A 13935-nucleotide genomic window follows, 5' to 3' on the forward strand; every position below is an offset into this window, starting at 1 on the left:
AAGATAAAAATGATAGGAGGCACGACCTCTGTCATGAGCCCAGGACCCCAAGGATGGGACAGCTTCTTCTGCCTAATGGATGCACAGAGCTGACCCAAGGAGGCTCCTTAAGACATAAGGACCATTTCATGGGCCAATCTTTCTCTACCAAAGTGGCCCTGGTTAGGAGAATGAAGGAGGGGCCAGGGACTCTAAACTTAAATAGACACTCCTAAGGGGCCTTGTAGAACACTGCTAAGCCCCATGTGTTCCTTACACAAACCAAAACCGATGCACAGTGAGGGCTGTGATACACATGGTGAGACTTCTGACCTGCAAGGTACTGATTACAAAAGCTCTTCATCCCCCTGACATTCATTCTCCCTGTCCTCACCAATGGGATTTTGCAAACCTTGTTTATGCTGAGTTTCTTCAATCAGCCAATAATGTTTATAGCTGCATCAAGCCCATGTTTCTTCTGCAGAGCAAGCACACACCCAGCCTTATAGTTTTCTTTATAATAGATGAATTCCTTTTTGTATGATTCCCACGTTTCTTGCAACTGAACATGGTTATGTCCAGTTAGGTTTGGGTCAGCACTTAAGGGACAGTTGGTGATGTTTGCATGAAGAAATGAGGTTATGATGGAGCCTGACACTTGGAGCAAAGTGCGTGACTGATTCCTTTCACTGGTACCAAGGGAACATAGACTCGGTTTCAGAATCTGCTCATTCTTCAGTTTTCCCTAGAGCAGCAGGTCTAAAAACATGGGCCAAATACCCCTGGTTGGCCCTGAGACCCTCTCAGGAGATCCACCTGTCAAAACTATTTTCCTAGGAATACTAAGATGGTCTGTTTACTTTTGTTTACTTGCTCTCACAGGTATGCATGGAGTTTTTCCAGTGATTTTCTGACATGTGATGAAAATTTTGCTCTGATAGTTAAATACAACGCGTGTGTGCATGCATGTGTGGTGTGTGTGTGTTTTCCAATGTTTCTCAGCTTTAATTTCAATTACAGTAAATGTAGATGTATAAAACCCACATAAACAAAAACTCTTTGAGGTCCTTGTAATGTTTGAATGTAGAGGGGTCCCAAGACCAGAAAATTTGAGAACCACTGTGCTGTAGTAAGAATATTAGTCATGCCTCTACATCACTGACAATCAGGAGTGGGAAAAAATATTTGGACGATCTTTTTGAGAGGTAGAGTAAGTTACTGAATATAAAAATAAGTACACTTTCAGAGTTTTATAACAGGAGTGTCACTGTGACATTTTAACTGCAAAATGTTCTCTAGGTTCTTCGAAGTGGAAAAAAACAAGTCTAGAAAAAGAAAAAAAAAAAAAAGCAAAAGTACGACTATTTTCAATAAAAGCAATATGTCCTAAATACAATATTGCTTGTTTGGAAGTTTACTGATGATCTGATTTGCATCTGGACTAGCCTCATCTCAAACACCCACAACCTGCCCCTGTCCAAAGACTGGCTCTGTTTGTTGGCATCCTTGAGAGATCCAAGGGTGTACAAAAATAATTAGAGGGAGGGTGACTGAGTGCATGTTCGTATTATTTGTGAAGGAGGAAGGGAGAACATCTGACACTTATAATTTTAAATTTAACTGCAATTGTGAGACCATCAGTGGTTTTCAGTCACCCATGCTATAATAGAATCAGGATGTCTTATCAACCAGAAGTATTTTTGTTAAGATCTAAACAACATCACTGGCCAAAATAAACAGATAAAAGACCCCATTCATTCCCTCTAGCTTTAACACCAGTCCTTTGATCACTTCTGAGTTTCCCATTGTAAATTTCTTTACTTCCTTTCCTCCCCTTCACATAACATAGATGCTATTTTCTTGCCTCCCTCACCAAGTTTCTAGGTGTTTTGACTACATGGTATCATTCATAGGCCCAGTACACCTAGAAGAGGCGTATGATATTCAAATGGAACATATTTCAAATGGAACAGCTGACACATGAAATCTACCTTCCCAGATTAACATGACCAATTGTTACCCAAGATGCTATCCAACCATTGTTTGAAGAGGCACAAGCTGGAAGCCGATGGGGATGGAAAGAGGAGGTAAAGGACTTGCTGCGGATCCTTTAAGAGGGAGAGAGAACTCTTGCTTCTTTGCAACAATCATTTCTAGAAATCACCTCTCCCCAACTCCCATAATCAAAAGTCATGCATTATCTTAATGAAAAGAACCATAATAGTAATCATAATGACAGATAAGGAGAGGTCAAGAGCATGTCACCAGTAAGAAAAGTTTTTACTATTTCAAGGCTGGGGCAGATGGATCCTGAACTATCATATGAAGCCCGGTCACTTCTCTACATTCCAGCTTCCATCTTTTGCGCTATAAATAATTCAGAGTTTTCTTCTTTCTTAAATATCACAGAACCAAGTCAGAATCTTTATGTGAAGGATTCTCAAGTGTCCCTCTCTCCCTCCGCCTCTGCCTCCCTAGCCAGCCCAGGCAGCTCCCAGGAGAACGACCCCTCAAGCTTTAACATTTCTTCTTTGACATTTCAGACTATTTGTTAGGCAGAGCTGCCTTCTTGAGATCAAAGTTGGAAAATCTTGCCAAGAACCCCCGCTTGGCCCTGTCCAACTGTGACAGAGAGGGTCTATTAACCTCCAAGCATCTGTTTCTTTCCTCTTCCAGAAAAATCCACCAACCCTCACCCAGAAGGACAGCCACCCTCCCCCTCTTACTACCTTCCCCAGCACTCCAGGACGGAACAGGGGTCACCCTTCCCACGTGACACATCAAGACACACAGCAGAGAGAGACAGACCCCAGAACCAGAAGACGTCCCCCACCAGGAGACAATAGTGACTCATGGGGACATGGCATTTGGAACTCCTGTCTGGCTAAGATCTCTTCTCTGAGGAACCTGTACGTGAGTGCTCTGTCTTGTCCGATTCTTTGCAACCCTAAGGGCTGTGGCCCACCAGGCTCTCCTGTCCATGGTATTTCCCAGGCAAGAATACTAGAGTGGGTTGCCATTTCCTCCTCCATGGGATCTTCCCAACCCAGGGATCAAACCTGCATTACCTGCATTGGCAGGCGGATTCTTTCCCACTGCGCCACGTGGGAACCCTGAGGAACAGCAAACTTAGAGACAAACATGGAACAAGGAAAGGTAACTTACCCACGTCATTTTGCTGGTGGTAGGGCTGAGACTGATGCCAGCTCTTTATTGCTACTGCTAGACGACATCACCTCCACCCGCCTGGGAGGGTGACCAGGTTTAGGGTTGAAGTCTTAAGCTCTTACATGAAGTGATTTACCATTTTCTTTTGAAGTCTCACAGAGAAGGTTTCCTGCGCTTCACAAGAGTACCTACCCACCAGCGCCCAGAATAATGTCTGCCTCCTTACAAAGCCAAGGGCAGAAGTGGGGGATGGAGCCTAATGCAGTGCAGAGGTGTTGGGATTTGGCGGTTCATCTGGATGTGAGAAATCAGTGGTTAATTAACACATCCTACTTGGTACTAAAAAAAAAAAAAAAAAAGGCTGTTGCCCACACCCTGACCCAGTGTGACCCAGAGTGTGTGGGTTGAGTCTGTTTTAGGTATCAAGTAACCAGTGTTTGTGTTCAATTAGACTGAGAAAGGGGTAGAATCAAAAGGGTTATTTAAAGCAGGACTTCTCAGAGCCTTTGCTGTCCTAACATGGTGAATCTTTAAGAGGCTGGCTATATACCATATAACATTCTCCGAAGTTATTTGATGGGCTCTTAGCATCTCATGTGGCTCCACGGAAGCATTTCCAAGGCCAATGAAAAGGGGAGCACATGATCTTTTGTTGTTGTTATTCCGTACCTAAGTCATGTCTGACTCTGCAACCCCATGAACTGTAGCCCGCCAGGATCCTCTCTCCATGGGATTTGCCAGGCAAGAACACTGGAGTGGGTTGTCACTTCCTTCTCCAGGGGATCTTCCTGACCCAGGGATTGAACCCATGTCTCCTGAATTGCAGGTAAATTCTTTATCGCTGAGCCACCAGGGAAGCCCATTCGATCCTTACAACATGATTTATGTAAGAACAAGTTGGACATTCAAATGAAGAGAGAACCCTATTGCAGAAACTGAAGCTTTCCCAGAAAACCGATCAATACATGTAGGGCAATACTTGGTCAAGCAGTTGATCCACTAAAATTACTAAGATACCATCCTGAAAATGCACAGGGGTGTCACTCCTGATCTTTTTAATGACCAGATTGTCCATTTGGTATCACAGTTACTATGCAGCAATTGCCTGTGATGATACCAGGAAATGTCAAGTTAACAGTCATAAAGATTGAACGATTCTGTGAGTCATTCACACATGGACTCAGAATTTCAATTCTCGCAGGAAGGACATTCTCAGAATATATTCTCTATTCATGGTACCTCCTCTAACCTGCCTCTCCCACAAGCCCCGAAGTCAAGTTCTCACTGACCAGCTCTGCAACTGGCTCCCTCTGATGCCAAATGCTGGGGTCAGAGCTGCGGTCCTCAGATGGGAGTGACCAGAGGTCCTGACTATACCCTCTCGGCCAGTGTGACTTTTCAGAGGCTTAATGCTCATGACAAAAAATTGCTTTGAGGTTTCCTCTCCAGTTCTCCCTCACATGAATTTTCTTTCAGAATTAACAGCAAGAGAACGCTGATATGTGGATGTATACAAAATACACAGGTTGGACTTGGCATCTAGCCTGCATTCTGGAATTTTCCTTCTCCTTGAGATTGCTTGTAGGTGGGTCCTGGGAGAGGGGCCTACATTAGTTGGTCCATGGGACAAAGACTTTAGGACTTGTCTTTCTGGACTTTGACAGCAGAATAGAAGATCCTGGAGACGGTTTGTCTGGTCAGGGCTGAGGATGGCCTGGCAGTAAGACAGTGTTCGTAGTTTCAGGGGTCTCCTGTGTAATGGAATCTAAACCCTTTGAGCTTCAAGCTCAAGGGCTTCCCATGTCTCCCTGCTCCCGACACCCTTGAGTCTGGCCATGTGCAGTAACTATTTCCCCGAGCCTGTCCAGCCACTAGGAACCACGGCACAGGGCTGCAGACAGCCGTCACTCATCCCAGAGCACCCGGGACCCCTCCCCCAGCCCCACACCCTCTCTTCCCCCAGGAATCAGTCTCTCTGGGAGTCAGGATCACATGACCTTTGGCCAAAGGCCATTGTTGCAGGCCTTAGAAGTAAAGCACATTGCACTGCAATTTTAAAACATCACGAGAACCAAAACAGACCAAGGCTGGTGTGAGCTTCAGAGTAAAAAAAGTAAGTGACATTCCAGAGCTTTATAAAGGAAGTATCACCAGGCCATATTTGACAGTGGTGAAGTCGCTTTACAGGGGTTGGGTCCTTGCCCTTCTCGCTGCAGAATGAACTTATGGACAAGAGAGGGAAGCCATGTCTTTTGAAGGGAAATAGGCCGGGTGCTCCAGTGAGGTCCCCAAAGGCAGAACCAGGCTTCACTTTGCTGCTGTGGTCACAGCACACGGGAGGCAGAAGCAGAGGGGAGAAGAGAGAGCTCCACAGACCAGCTGGTGTCACTGTCAGCCACCAAGGCCTCCGCCATTGCTCACCCAAGTCAGACTCAGTGGGGTTTTCTGAGCTGGCATGACGCTCTATTCCTCAAACTTGGATTGGAGCCACAAACTGGACACAACCTTGGGACTGATACCTTTAAGGAGACTCACCCCTGGGCCTTCAAACTCTCTCTGTAGCCAAGGGGGTCTTCTGATCCACCCTCTAAATTCTCAGACAGTGCTTGACATCATCTTAGGGGATGAAGAGAAAATTGCTCTTCCTTTCTCAGAAAAGTCAAGCTCCATTCTTCCTGCCTTATGCCACTGCCCCTCCCTCCTCTCTTAGACAAATCAAAGGCGGATTCATGGATCTCAGGGAGACTTTGAGTGGCTTCTATTGCAAAGGATCATGGGAAGACACGTGATCCGGAGAAGCCCAGAGCTGCTGTGAGTGGGAAGCTCACACATCTCCTGTTTTCCAGGCTCGAAAGGCTCACCAGAGCCCTCAGTCAGGACTTCTCTACAGCTCTGGCTCTTCTCTTGGAATCTGGTAACCCTGTCTTTCCCTTCCACCCAAGTAGTTTCAAATTCCTTCCCAAACTGGATTGGCACAGACATGGCCTTGTCTTTGACATAGAATCCGAACCATCAGCATTGTCTGTGTCCTACTAGGACCCGGGCTTCTCAGAGATCCTCCTGCCTTTCTTCTTTCTTTCTTGCGTGGAAACCAAACATGCTTGAGTCAAAGACTAACCGCAATATCTCCCCAATTCTCACCATGCCCAACACCCAGAACCACAGGGCATCTGAGCAATGCATCTGCCTGCACCCGAAGGCAAGGGGGTGGGGAAGGAAGAGCCAGCGCTCTCAGACACGCACCCAGGAGGGAGAGGGTCCTGATGGACAGGGAGGAAAAGGCAGCGAGATCTTAAGGCTCATCAGCAGGCAGCAGTCTCCTCCCTGAGCCGCAGAGCATGAGTCTCAAGGGCAAATTGGGGTCACTTTGTAGAAGTTTTATTCACTGAGTAGGAGTAGGAGAAACTGGGATTAAAATCCTACCCAGATGGACCTCAGAATCCTGATGGAATGCCCTAACCATCCAAAAAAGCAGACAAGAAAAATTATCCCTTGTCAGCAAGAGATCTTCAACTTACTTTAGGGGCAAGGAGGGTGAAAGGAGGCTTATTTAGCTCTGGGATATATGGTCAAGTTTAGGCTGAGGTTTTCTTGAGGGGAAGTGCATGGGATGGTGTGTGTGTGTGTGTGTGCGCGCGCGTGCTAAGTCACTTTAGCCTTGTTGGACTCTTTGTGACCCCATAGACTGTAGCTCGCCAGGCTCCTCTGTCCATGGGATTCTCCAAGCAAGAATAGTGGAGTGGGTTGCCATGCTCTCCTCCAAGGGATCTTCCTGACCCAGAGATCAAAGTGGCATCTCCTAGGAAAGGTGGATTCTTTACCACTGCACCACCTGGGATGGTAAGGGATTTCTAGAGGGAAAATGCAGAACCAGAGCCATCCAAGGCAAATGGGGCCGCAGACAGCATTTCCAAAGCTCCCAGAACAATGAAGTTGTGGGGGTGGGGCAGAGTTAGATGAACAGGCTTCAGCCTGCTGGACAATTCACATGCAAACCAGGTTCCCCTGACACTCCCACCTCCTCTGGCACGCTGAACCATTGGAACCTCAGAGCAGCTGGCATCACTCCACCCTCACTCATCTTGGTCTGTCCCTCACTGAGACTCTCTCATCTTGCTCTCCCTTTCAGAGTCACTCTGGTGGCCATCTGTGAGTCTAGGGGGAGCCCCAAGTCAGTAAACACTGAAGGAACAAAAGCCCTCTGCTTAATCTGCATCTGGCATGGTCCAGGAAGCTAACGGCAATGAAGTCACCTTGCATTGATCTGTTGTCTCAGTAGGATCAAACCCTCCCTGGCATCTTGCTCCTGGATCAGAGATGCATGAGCCTTTGCCCAATCTGGCCTTGACCTGCGGGAGCTGGGTGGAACCAGGGAAATGTCAATGACCCTGTATTAGGCCTGCGGCTGGGGCCAAGGACGATGTGGTGGCTGGAAGCTTGGCTAAAGAAAGGAATTCCCAAGTAAGAAAGGAGAGGCAAGGCCGTGCAGAGCCCAGCTTCTTGGCTTCCAAACTGAAGATGCTTGGCATCTGTTGTCTCCCTGAGTGGCAAGGACACGGCAGAGCTTCCACGTGTCAGGAGGTCTTTGGGGAAGGGTGGAAAAAGTTCAGGTGGGGGTGCAGAAGTCAAGCAAGGCTCTTCCTTCCAATACCTTCCAGTCTGAAGCTGCTCACGTTGCCCAGACCTGGGCAGCTTCACCTACCAGCTTGAGGACCAGGTGTGTCTCAGCTGACAAATCCTTCTCAACCTCAAAGATGCCACCCTTGTCTGTTTGGAAATCTCACCAGCTGGAAACCAGATGATTCATCTCAGATCTAAGAACAACCACACTTTCAGGCAACCAGGGTCACCAAATGCTAGAATGGGTGTTGACAGAGCAGGGTGGATGTTCTTTTCTGGGGAGTCTTTCAAAATCACCCTGCTTTTCTGTGGGTGACAAGCATCCAGAAGGATGTTAGGGATGGCATCTAGCCCTAAAGACCCCTAAAGGACTTCATCTCAGGAGATGGGGGGAGTCTATAATTGTGGAGCCCCCAGGACTGCAGCTTTCCTGGAGCAGAAGATGGATTGTTCTGTGGCACAGCTGAGGGCACTGGGCAGTCAAGGAGACCCCGTGTCAGGCTTGGCTCTGCCATTCACAGCTGGCCTGGTCATTACTGACTCTCGAGCTTCAGCTTCCATGGGTCAAACAGGCCTGGCTCTGAATAGGTGCTTCATAAGTTTGACATAGTGATTGTTATTATGTTCCCCAGGAAAGCCCTTCTTTGGAGCTTGGTAACCAGTTTCAGGATCTAACCACACAACGCTAGTGAAAGACGTAGGTCCTCTCCAGAGCATGTCCCTGGAAAGCCCTACGCCCGAGTTCCCCACTGACCTACACCTTCTTAAGGAGAGTGAGTTCCCCACCATTTGAGCTTCAGAAAACAGTGTTCAGAAGAGAAGTCCCTCAATCCTTTCCTCCAGGATGAAGATCCAGAGAGCACAGGACAAGCACACTGGCTTCTGGGCTTGAGCCTTTGCCACAAAGTCCCCCATGACCAAAATGCAAGCTTAAGTTCAAGAAAGCCACTGTGAAATCCTGTGGGTGAGATTCCAAACCCAGAAGGTTACAGAGCTGCAGGACTTGTGGGTCCCCCTGAGCCTCCTGGATGAAGCCAGTCCAAGCCAGCATCCTTAGCAGGCTGAGTTCTGTTCTCAAGGCCTCCCCATGCCAGCTCTGACAGCTCCGGAGCCTCTAATGTCAGGGTAGATGCCATGGCACTTCAGGGCCCAGCAGGAAAGCATGGAAGACAGAGTTCTGCACGTCAGTATGGTTCTCCAGCTTCAGCCAGGCCTTATGCCTCCTGGGAACTTTCTCACGCTTCCCTGCCATCTGCCATGGTCTCTCCTGCTGCTTGAAGCCTTCTCACTGCTCTTAGATGTTCTCACTTGCACTCCAAGGCCTCACCTTACACTTTAGAGGCAAAATAGAAGCCCCCAGACAAGGCCTCTCTCACTCTCTTGCCCCCCAAACCACTAAACTCTCATCTCTTCTTCTTCTTCTTGTTGCGCTCTCCCTCCACGTGGGTGATGCTGGCCCTTCCTCCCGAGGATGGCTGGCTTTCTTTCCCATCTTCCTAGAGCCTGTTTCTACTCATCATTTTTTTCTCCCATGCATTGGCAGGCTCTATGCATCCAGATAAAACAAAGCTTAAATATCTCTTAAGTGAAAATGTTAGTTGCTCACTTGTGTCCGACTCTGTGACCCCCATGAACTGTAGTCCACCAGGCTCCTCTGACCATGGGATTCTCCAGGCAAGATTACTGGAGTGAGTTGCCATTTCCTCCTCCAGGGATTCTTCCCAACTGGCAGATCAAACCTGGGTCTCCTGTGCTGCGGGCATGTTCTTTACCATCTGAGTCACCAAGGAAGCCCTAAGTAATGAAATTCCCCCTGGAATCCGTGCAGCCTGATGGTCCCAAAGATGGTCTCAACCCTTGGGGCATCTCTGGTCCAACTCTAGAACCCTTGAGAACAGGAGAATGCAAAGCTGGTGCAAACCCCCTATTCAGGCCACTGTATAGAAAAAGAGCTTCCATTTGGGGTGAGGTGAGGGGTGGAGGCTCAAATAGAACTAGACTCCAATAGGAGAGTAAGTGAGCAAGGATAAGTAGAAAAGCACAGACCTAGCCTGATCCATTCCTGTTGGACTTCTATCTTCAGCTCCCTACCCACTTTGCCTGCCTCATCTTTACTTCCTAAGTAAGAAGCTCCAACAAAGCGTACTGAGACCCAGGGAAGGGTCCAAACCCTCCCAGGAGCCCTTCCCCAGCCCCCAACCTCCTCTGTTGCTCCAAACCTCCTACATACAAAGTCCCTTCCTCCGAAAAGGAAGATATTGTAAGTTGTGCTCATGCTCAGTTGCTCGGTCATGTCCAACTCTTCGAGACCCCATGGACTGTAGCCCGCTAGGCTCCTCTGTCCATGGAATTCTCTAGGCAAGTATACTGGAGCAGATAACTGTTACTTTTTCCGGGGGATCTTCCAGACCCTTGCTTTCTCACAAATTCTATACAATCCTTATTCTTTCAAAGTGCAGCTTAAAACCCTAATTATTGCCTGTGATATTTCTGCTGTTCCTCTTAAACAAAATTAAATCTATGTGCCTCGTTTGATTTCACAAAAACTTACTGATGCAGTCATTAAGACATGTATTATGATGTGTGGTTATTAATGATCAGCTTTTCTAGGTCTGTCTCTCAAGTTTAATTATGTGCTTTTTTAGGACTAGATTATGTCTGTGCTTCCCTAAGACCTAGACCGGTGCCTAACAGTTGAAACATATACAGATATGTATATTTTTTTCAAGTGCTAGACACTGGTTGTATGTGTGTATATGTATTTTCAATTCCTGAATTCTGCCTTGGAATTGCTAAGCAAATCCTGACTCAAGAAAACCCAATACATCACAACTAAAACCCATGCACTGAAATAATGACTTGCATTTTGTGAGTTGTTATCATTTAGCTGCTAAGGCATGTCTGACTTTTTTGTGACCACCGTGGACTAGTACTCCAGGCTCCTTGCCTCCATCTGTGGGATTTTCCAGGCAAGAATACTGGAATGGGTTTCCACTTCCTCCTCAGAAGGCATTTCAACACTACTAGCTGTGTCAGGGCTCAGGACCCAAGGGCAGACAGACATTCCCAGCTCATCTAAGCATTTCAGTCTCAGTAGGACCCCAGGACACTCCTTCTCCCTTTCTCTGGTAGCCCACATGGGACCTGCCATCAGAGCTTGGCCCACCTGAGTATGTACTTGCTGTGTGTGGGGAGGGGTGGGGTGTCTCTGAGTAATCGGCAGGTCGGCCTATAAACTCAGAGCCCCATCTTTCTCTGGGCAAGGTCTCTTCTCCAAGATTCATAAGGGAGCTATAAAACCATTCCAACCAAGGGAAAAATCACACTGGCTTGCTGGTGCCCCAAAGATAAAAGATCCTTTGACCCCACTCCAGAGTCCCTTACACCTCAGTTCTGAAGAATCTCCAAAGGTCTTGGCTGCTCAGACAACAGAAGAGTCCCCTGCCACCAAGGAGGCGAGTGCCTCAGTCACCTGAGTTGTACCTGGTGGAGTCTGGTTTGAATTTTGCTTCTGCCTCTTATGCTGTGTGATTCTAGGTGAACCAATCAACTTCTCTGTGCCTCTAATGCCTTCTCAGTAAGACTGAGGGAACACTTCACTGTATGGGCTTAGAGTGTATCTGGAGAGGTCTCAGTGAAAGCAACCAATGGAGCAGATTGCAAAATCCTTTGCAAACAGGACTTGGCTAAGAAATTTCTTTAAAAGAGTAAAATAGGGAGGAATTGAAAACAAAAACAAAAACAAAAACAGGGGTAGCCTGAAATGTCTTTAATATTCTTTGCAAAAATTGCCAAATAAGAGGTCTGATTCAGTCATTTCATTAGAAAATAAAGTGTTTATTAAGAAACTATACACTGAACACTCCTATAAGTCTCTGTGGAAACATAACGCCCCATGGCCATAGCACAAGGTGAGAAAAATGGCAGAATAAAAGATGCTGGGATGGATGGAGCCTGGTAGGCTGGAAATGAGGTAATGAATTACAATAATCAAAAAACATCATCCTCAAGCTTACTCCTTAAAGCCACACTCAAAAGAGGCCCTGGCCCAAAGAGTTGGTAGGACACAGTGGGGAATGGCCAGACATGAAGTGGTGGGGAGCGGGCTGGTGGGGAGCTGGGAGGGGCTGAATAAACACATCCTTCGAGATCCTGGAGACAACCTGAACCCCCATGTGATACTCTGGACATTCAGGTGCCTGGGAGGCCACCCCAGATACTGGCCAAGAACTTGGAAAGCTCTGCATTTTTAAAACCCACAGAGGGGGTCTCCAGAACCAGGCTGGAAACCTGACATGAAGAGCCCCCATCCACAGGACTCAGGACCTAAAACCCTAAGAGGAATCCTAACCCCCAGGGGAATCTCCCAAGGCAGAGAATCTGCCATCTATCGCTGTGCATCCTCACTCCCAAACTTAGTGGGTTAAAAACACCACCGACCTGTCCTACAAGCTCCCCATGGCTGGCCCTTTTCTCTTCCGAGCTCCACCCTCAAGGGGGCAGCCTGCGCAGATCCCACACTGTGGAAGTACCGGGGGTGGGAGGAACTAAGCCACGCCCCTGGAATCTACTAAGCCAATATGGCAGCAAATCTAGGGGACTTCCAGGCCCTACGTCTATACTTTTCCTATGGAAGCTAAGGTAAAGGCATTCCCTCCACTTTCCCGCCCAGGGATCAAGGTGAAAATGGGGGAAACAAATCCCTCCTCTTTGGGAGAGGGTGGCCATGGAGTAAGGCATGAGTCAAAGCAAGCAAAGTAAACACATATATTGACCAGAGGACAGGATGACACTTCCATTGGTGCCATGAGAGGGGCTGGAGGAGGCCAGTTTTTTACATCTCTTCCCCTTCAGTTCATCTTGGCCTTGAAATGGTGATTCCACTGGGTGCCGAAAGTTCTCAGAGTCAAGAACAAGTAAAAGTGGGGGAAGAGAGCCAGGATCACGGGCCAGCAGGAAGGGCCTTGTTCCCTGGCTCCCTTGTGGTCCCTTGTGGTCCTAGCAGGATGCCCGGTTCATGGGCAAGACCCCCTGCAGCCAGAGCTTGTGGGAACTGCAGGTCTAGGGGCCGAGAAGGAGCCCTGGAGAAATCCTCTTCTCCAAGGGGCTTTCTAATACCACTCACTGTGAGCCGTTGCAGAGAGAAGAGGAAGTAGGGGGAAAGTGCGTCCGCAAAAAGACATGGTTTTATCCACCAAAAAAAAAGAAAAAAAAAAAAATATATATATGTATGTATATATATAGAAAATGATTGGTTTCCATTCTTTCCTCTGAGACCTAATCTGGTACCAACATGTGGGCCTGGCTCCCCCTCCTCTCACCGCGCCGTCTCCACCTCTCCTTAGATGTTCTTCCCCACGGGAGGCTGCAGGGCGACGAGGTCACTAAGAGGGTGGCCCGGTATCCTAAGGAGAGCCAGGGAGACCCCACGCTTCCAGGCAGAGAGAGTGAGGCCGGAGCACGGCTGGACTTCATCAGGCTTTCACGTGGTGGTTGGGTTGTTTTGGGAAAGCAAAAGATTGGCTAGTATGTTTAAAAGATGGTTCCTGGTGCACAGGTTTTTAATTCTCTTTATTGGCTCTAAAGATGATGGCAGGAGCTGCCTTGGAGGCCAGAAAAAAAAGGAGCACAGTGATGACTGGAGGGAAAGGGCAACCCTGCCAGTGGCGGATGGGGCGGGGGACACACCCGTCTTGGTGGCGATAAAGGACGCGGGGGCACCGGCGGCTCATGTGGTTTCTAGTTAGCATCCCCGGCTCCAAACGGAACAATGCCTAGAGCTTCCAACCTCTCAGAGGGCCCAGCCTACCAAGGAGACATCAAAACAGGGAGGCTTAAAAGGAGTCTTTAAAAGCCATGACGTCCTTTGCTGAAATAGACATTGACATCCTCAACATAGATGCCATGGTTAAGAGGCTTGGAATGTCCGGGAAGGCTTATTGGATTCAACATAATTTCTCTGAAACCTATAAAAAACAAAAACAAAAAAACAGAAAAACAGAAAAAAGCAAAATAAAGTAAAAACCAAAACCCCCAAAGAAGATCAAAACTAGAAGGGGAAACAGAGTGGGAGCTCGAAAGGTGGGGGCGGGCTGGGGGTGTGTCAGGGGGGCACAGGGGACAACTGGAGATACGGATGCAGATATACTGGGAACAGCCAAACGAATT

At 47.8% G+C, this 13935-nt stretch overlaps 1 protein-coding gene across 2 annotated transcripts in view; it reads right to left on the reverse strand.

Moving 5' to 3' along the window:
* Positions 1–11633: 11633 nt before the first annotated feature.
* Positions 11634–13935, reverse strand: part of NTRK3 (neurotrophic receptor tyrosine kinase 3) — a 311334-nt gene continuing 309032 nt past the window's right edge. For both annotated transcript variants that reach the window (XM_065906036.1, XM_065906035.1), the window contains one exon: positions 11634–13733. In XM_065906036.1, coding sequence (XP_065762108.1) covers positions 13615–13733 — 119 coding nt within the window. In that variant the 3' untranslated portion in view covers positions 11634–13614. The remainder of the gene's footprint in view (positions 13734–13935) is intronic.

Source organism: Muntiacus reevesi, chromosome 15 (genome assembly GCF_963930625.1).
Source record: "Muntiacus reevesi chromosome 15, mMunRee1.1, whole genome shotgun sequence".
In the NCBI taxonomy this organism is placed as follows: Eukaryota; Metazoa; Chordata; class Mammalia; order Artiodactyla; family Cervidae; genus Muntiacus; species Muntiacus reevesi.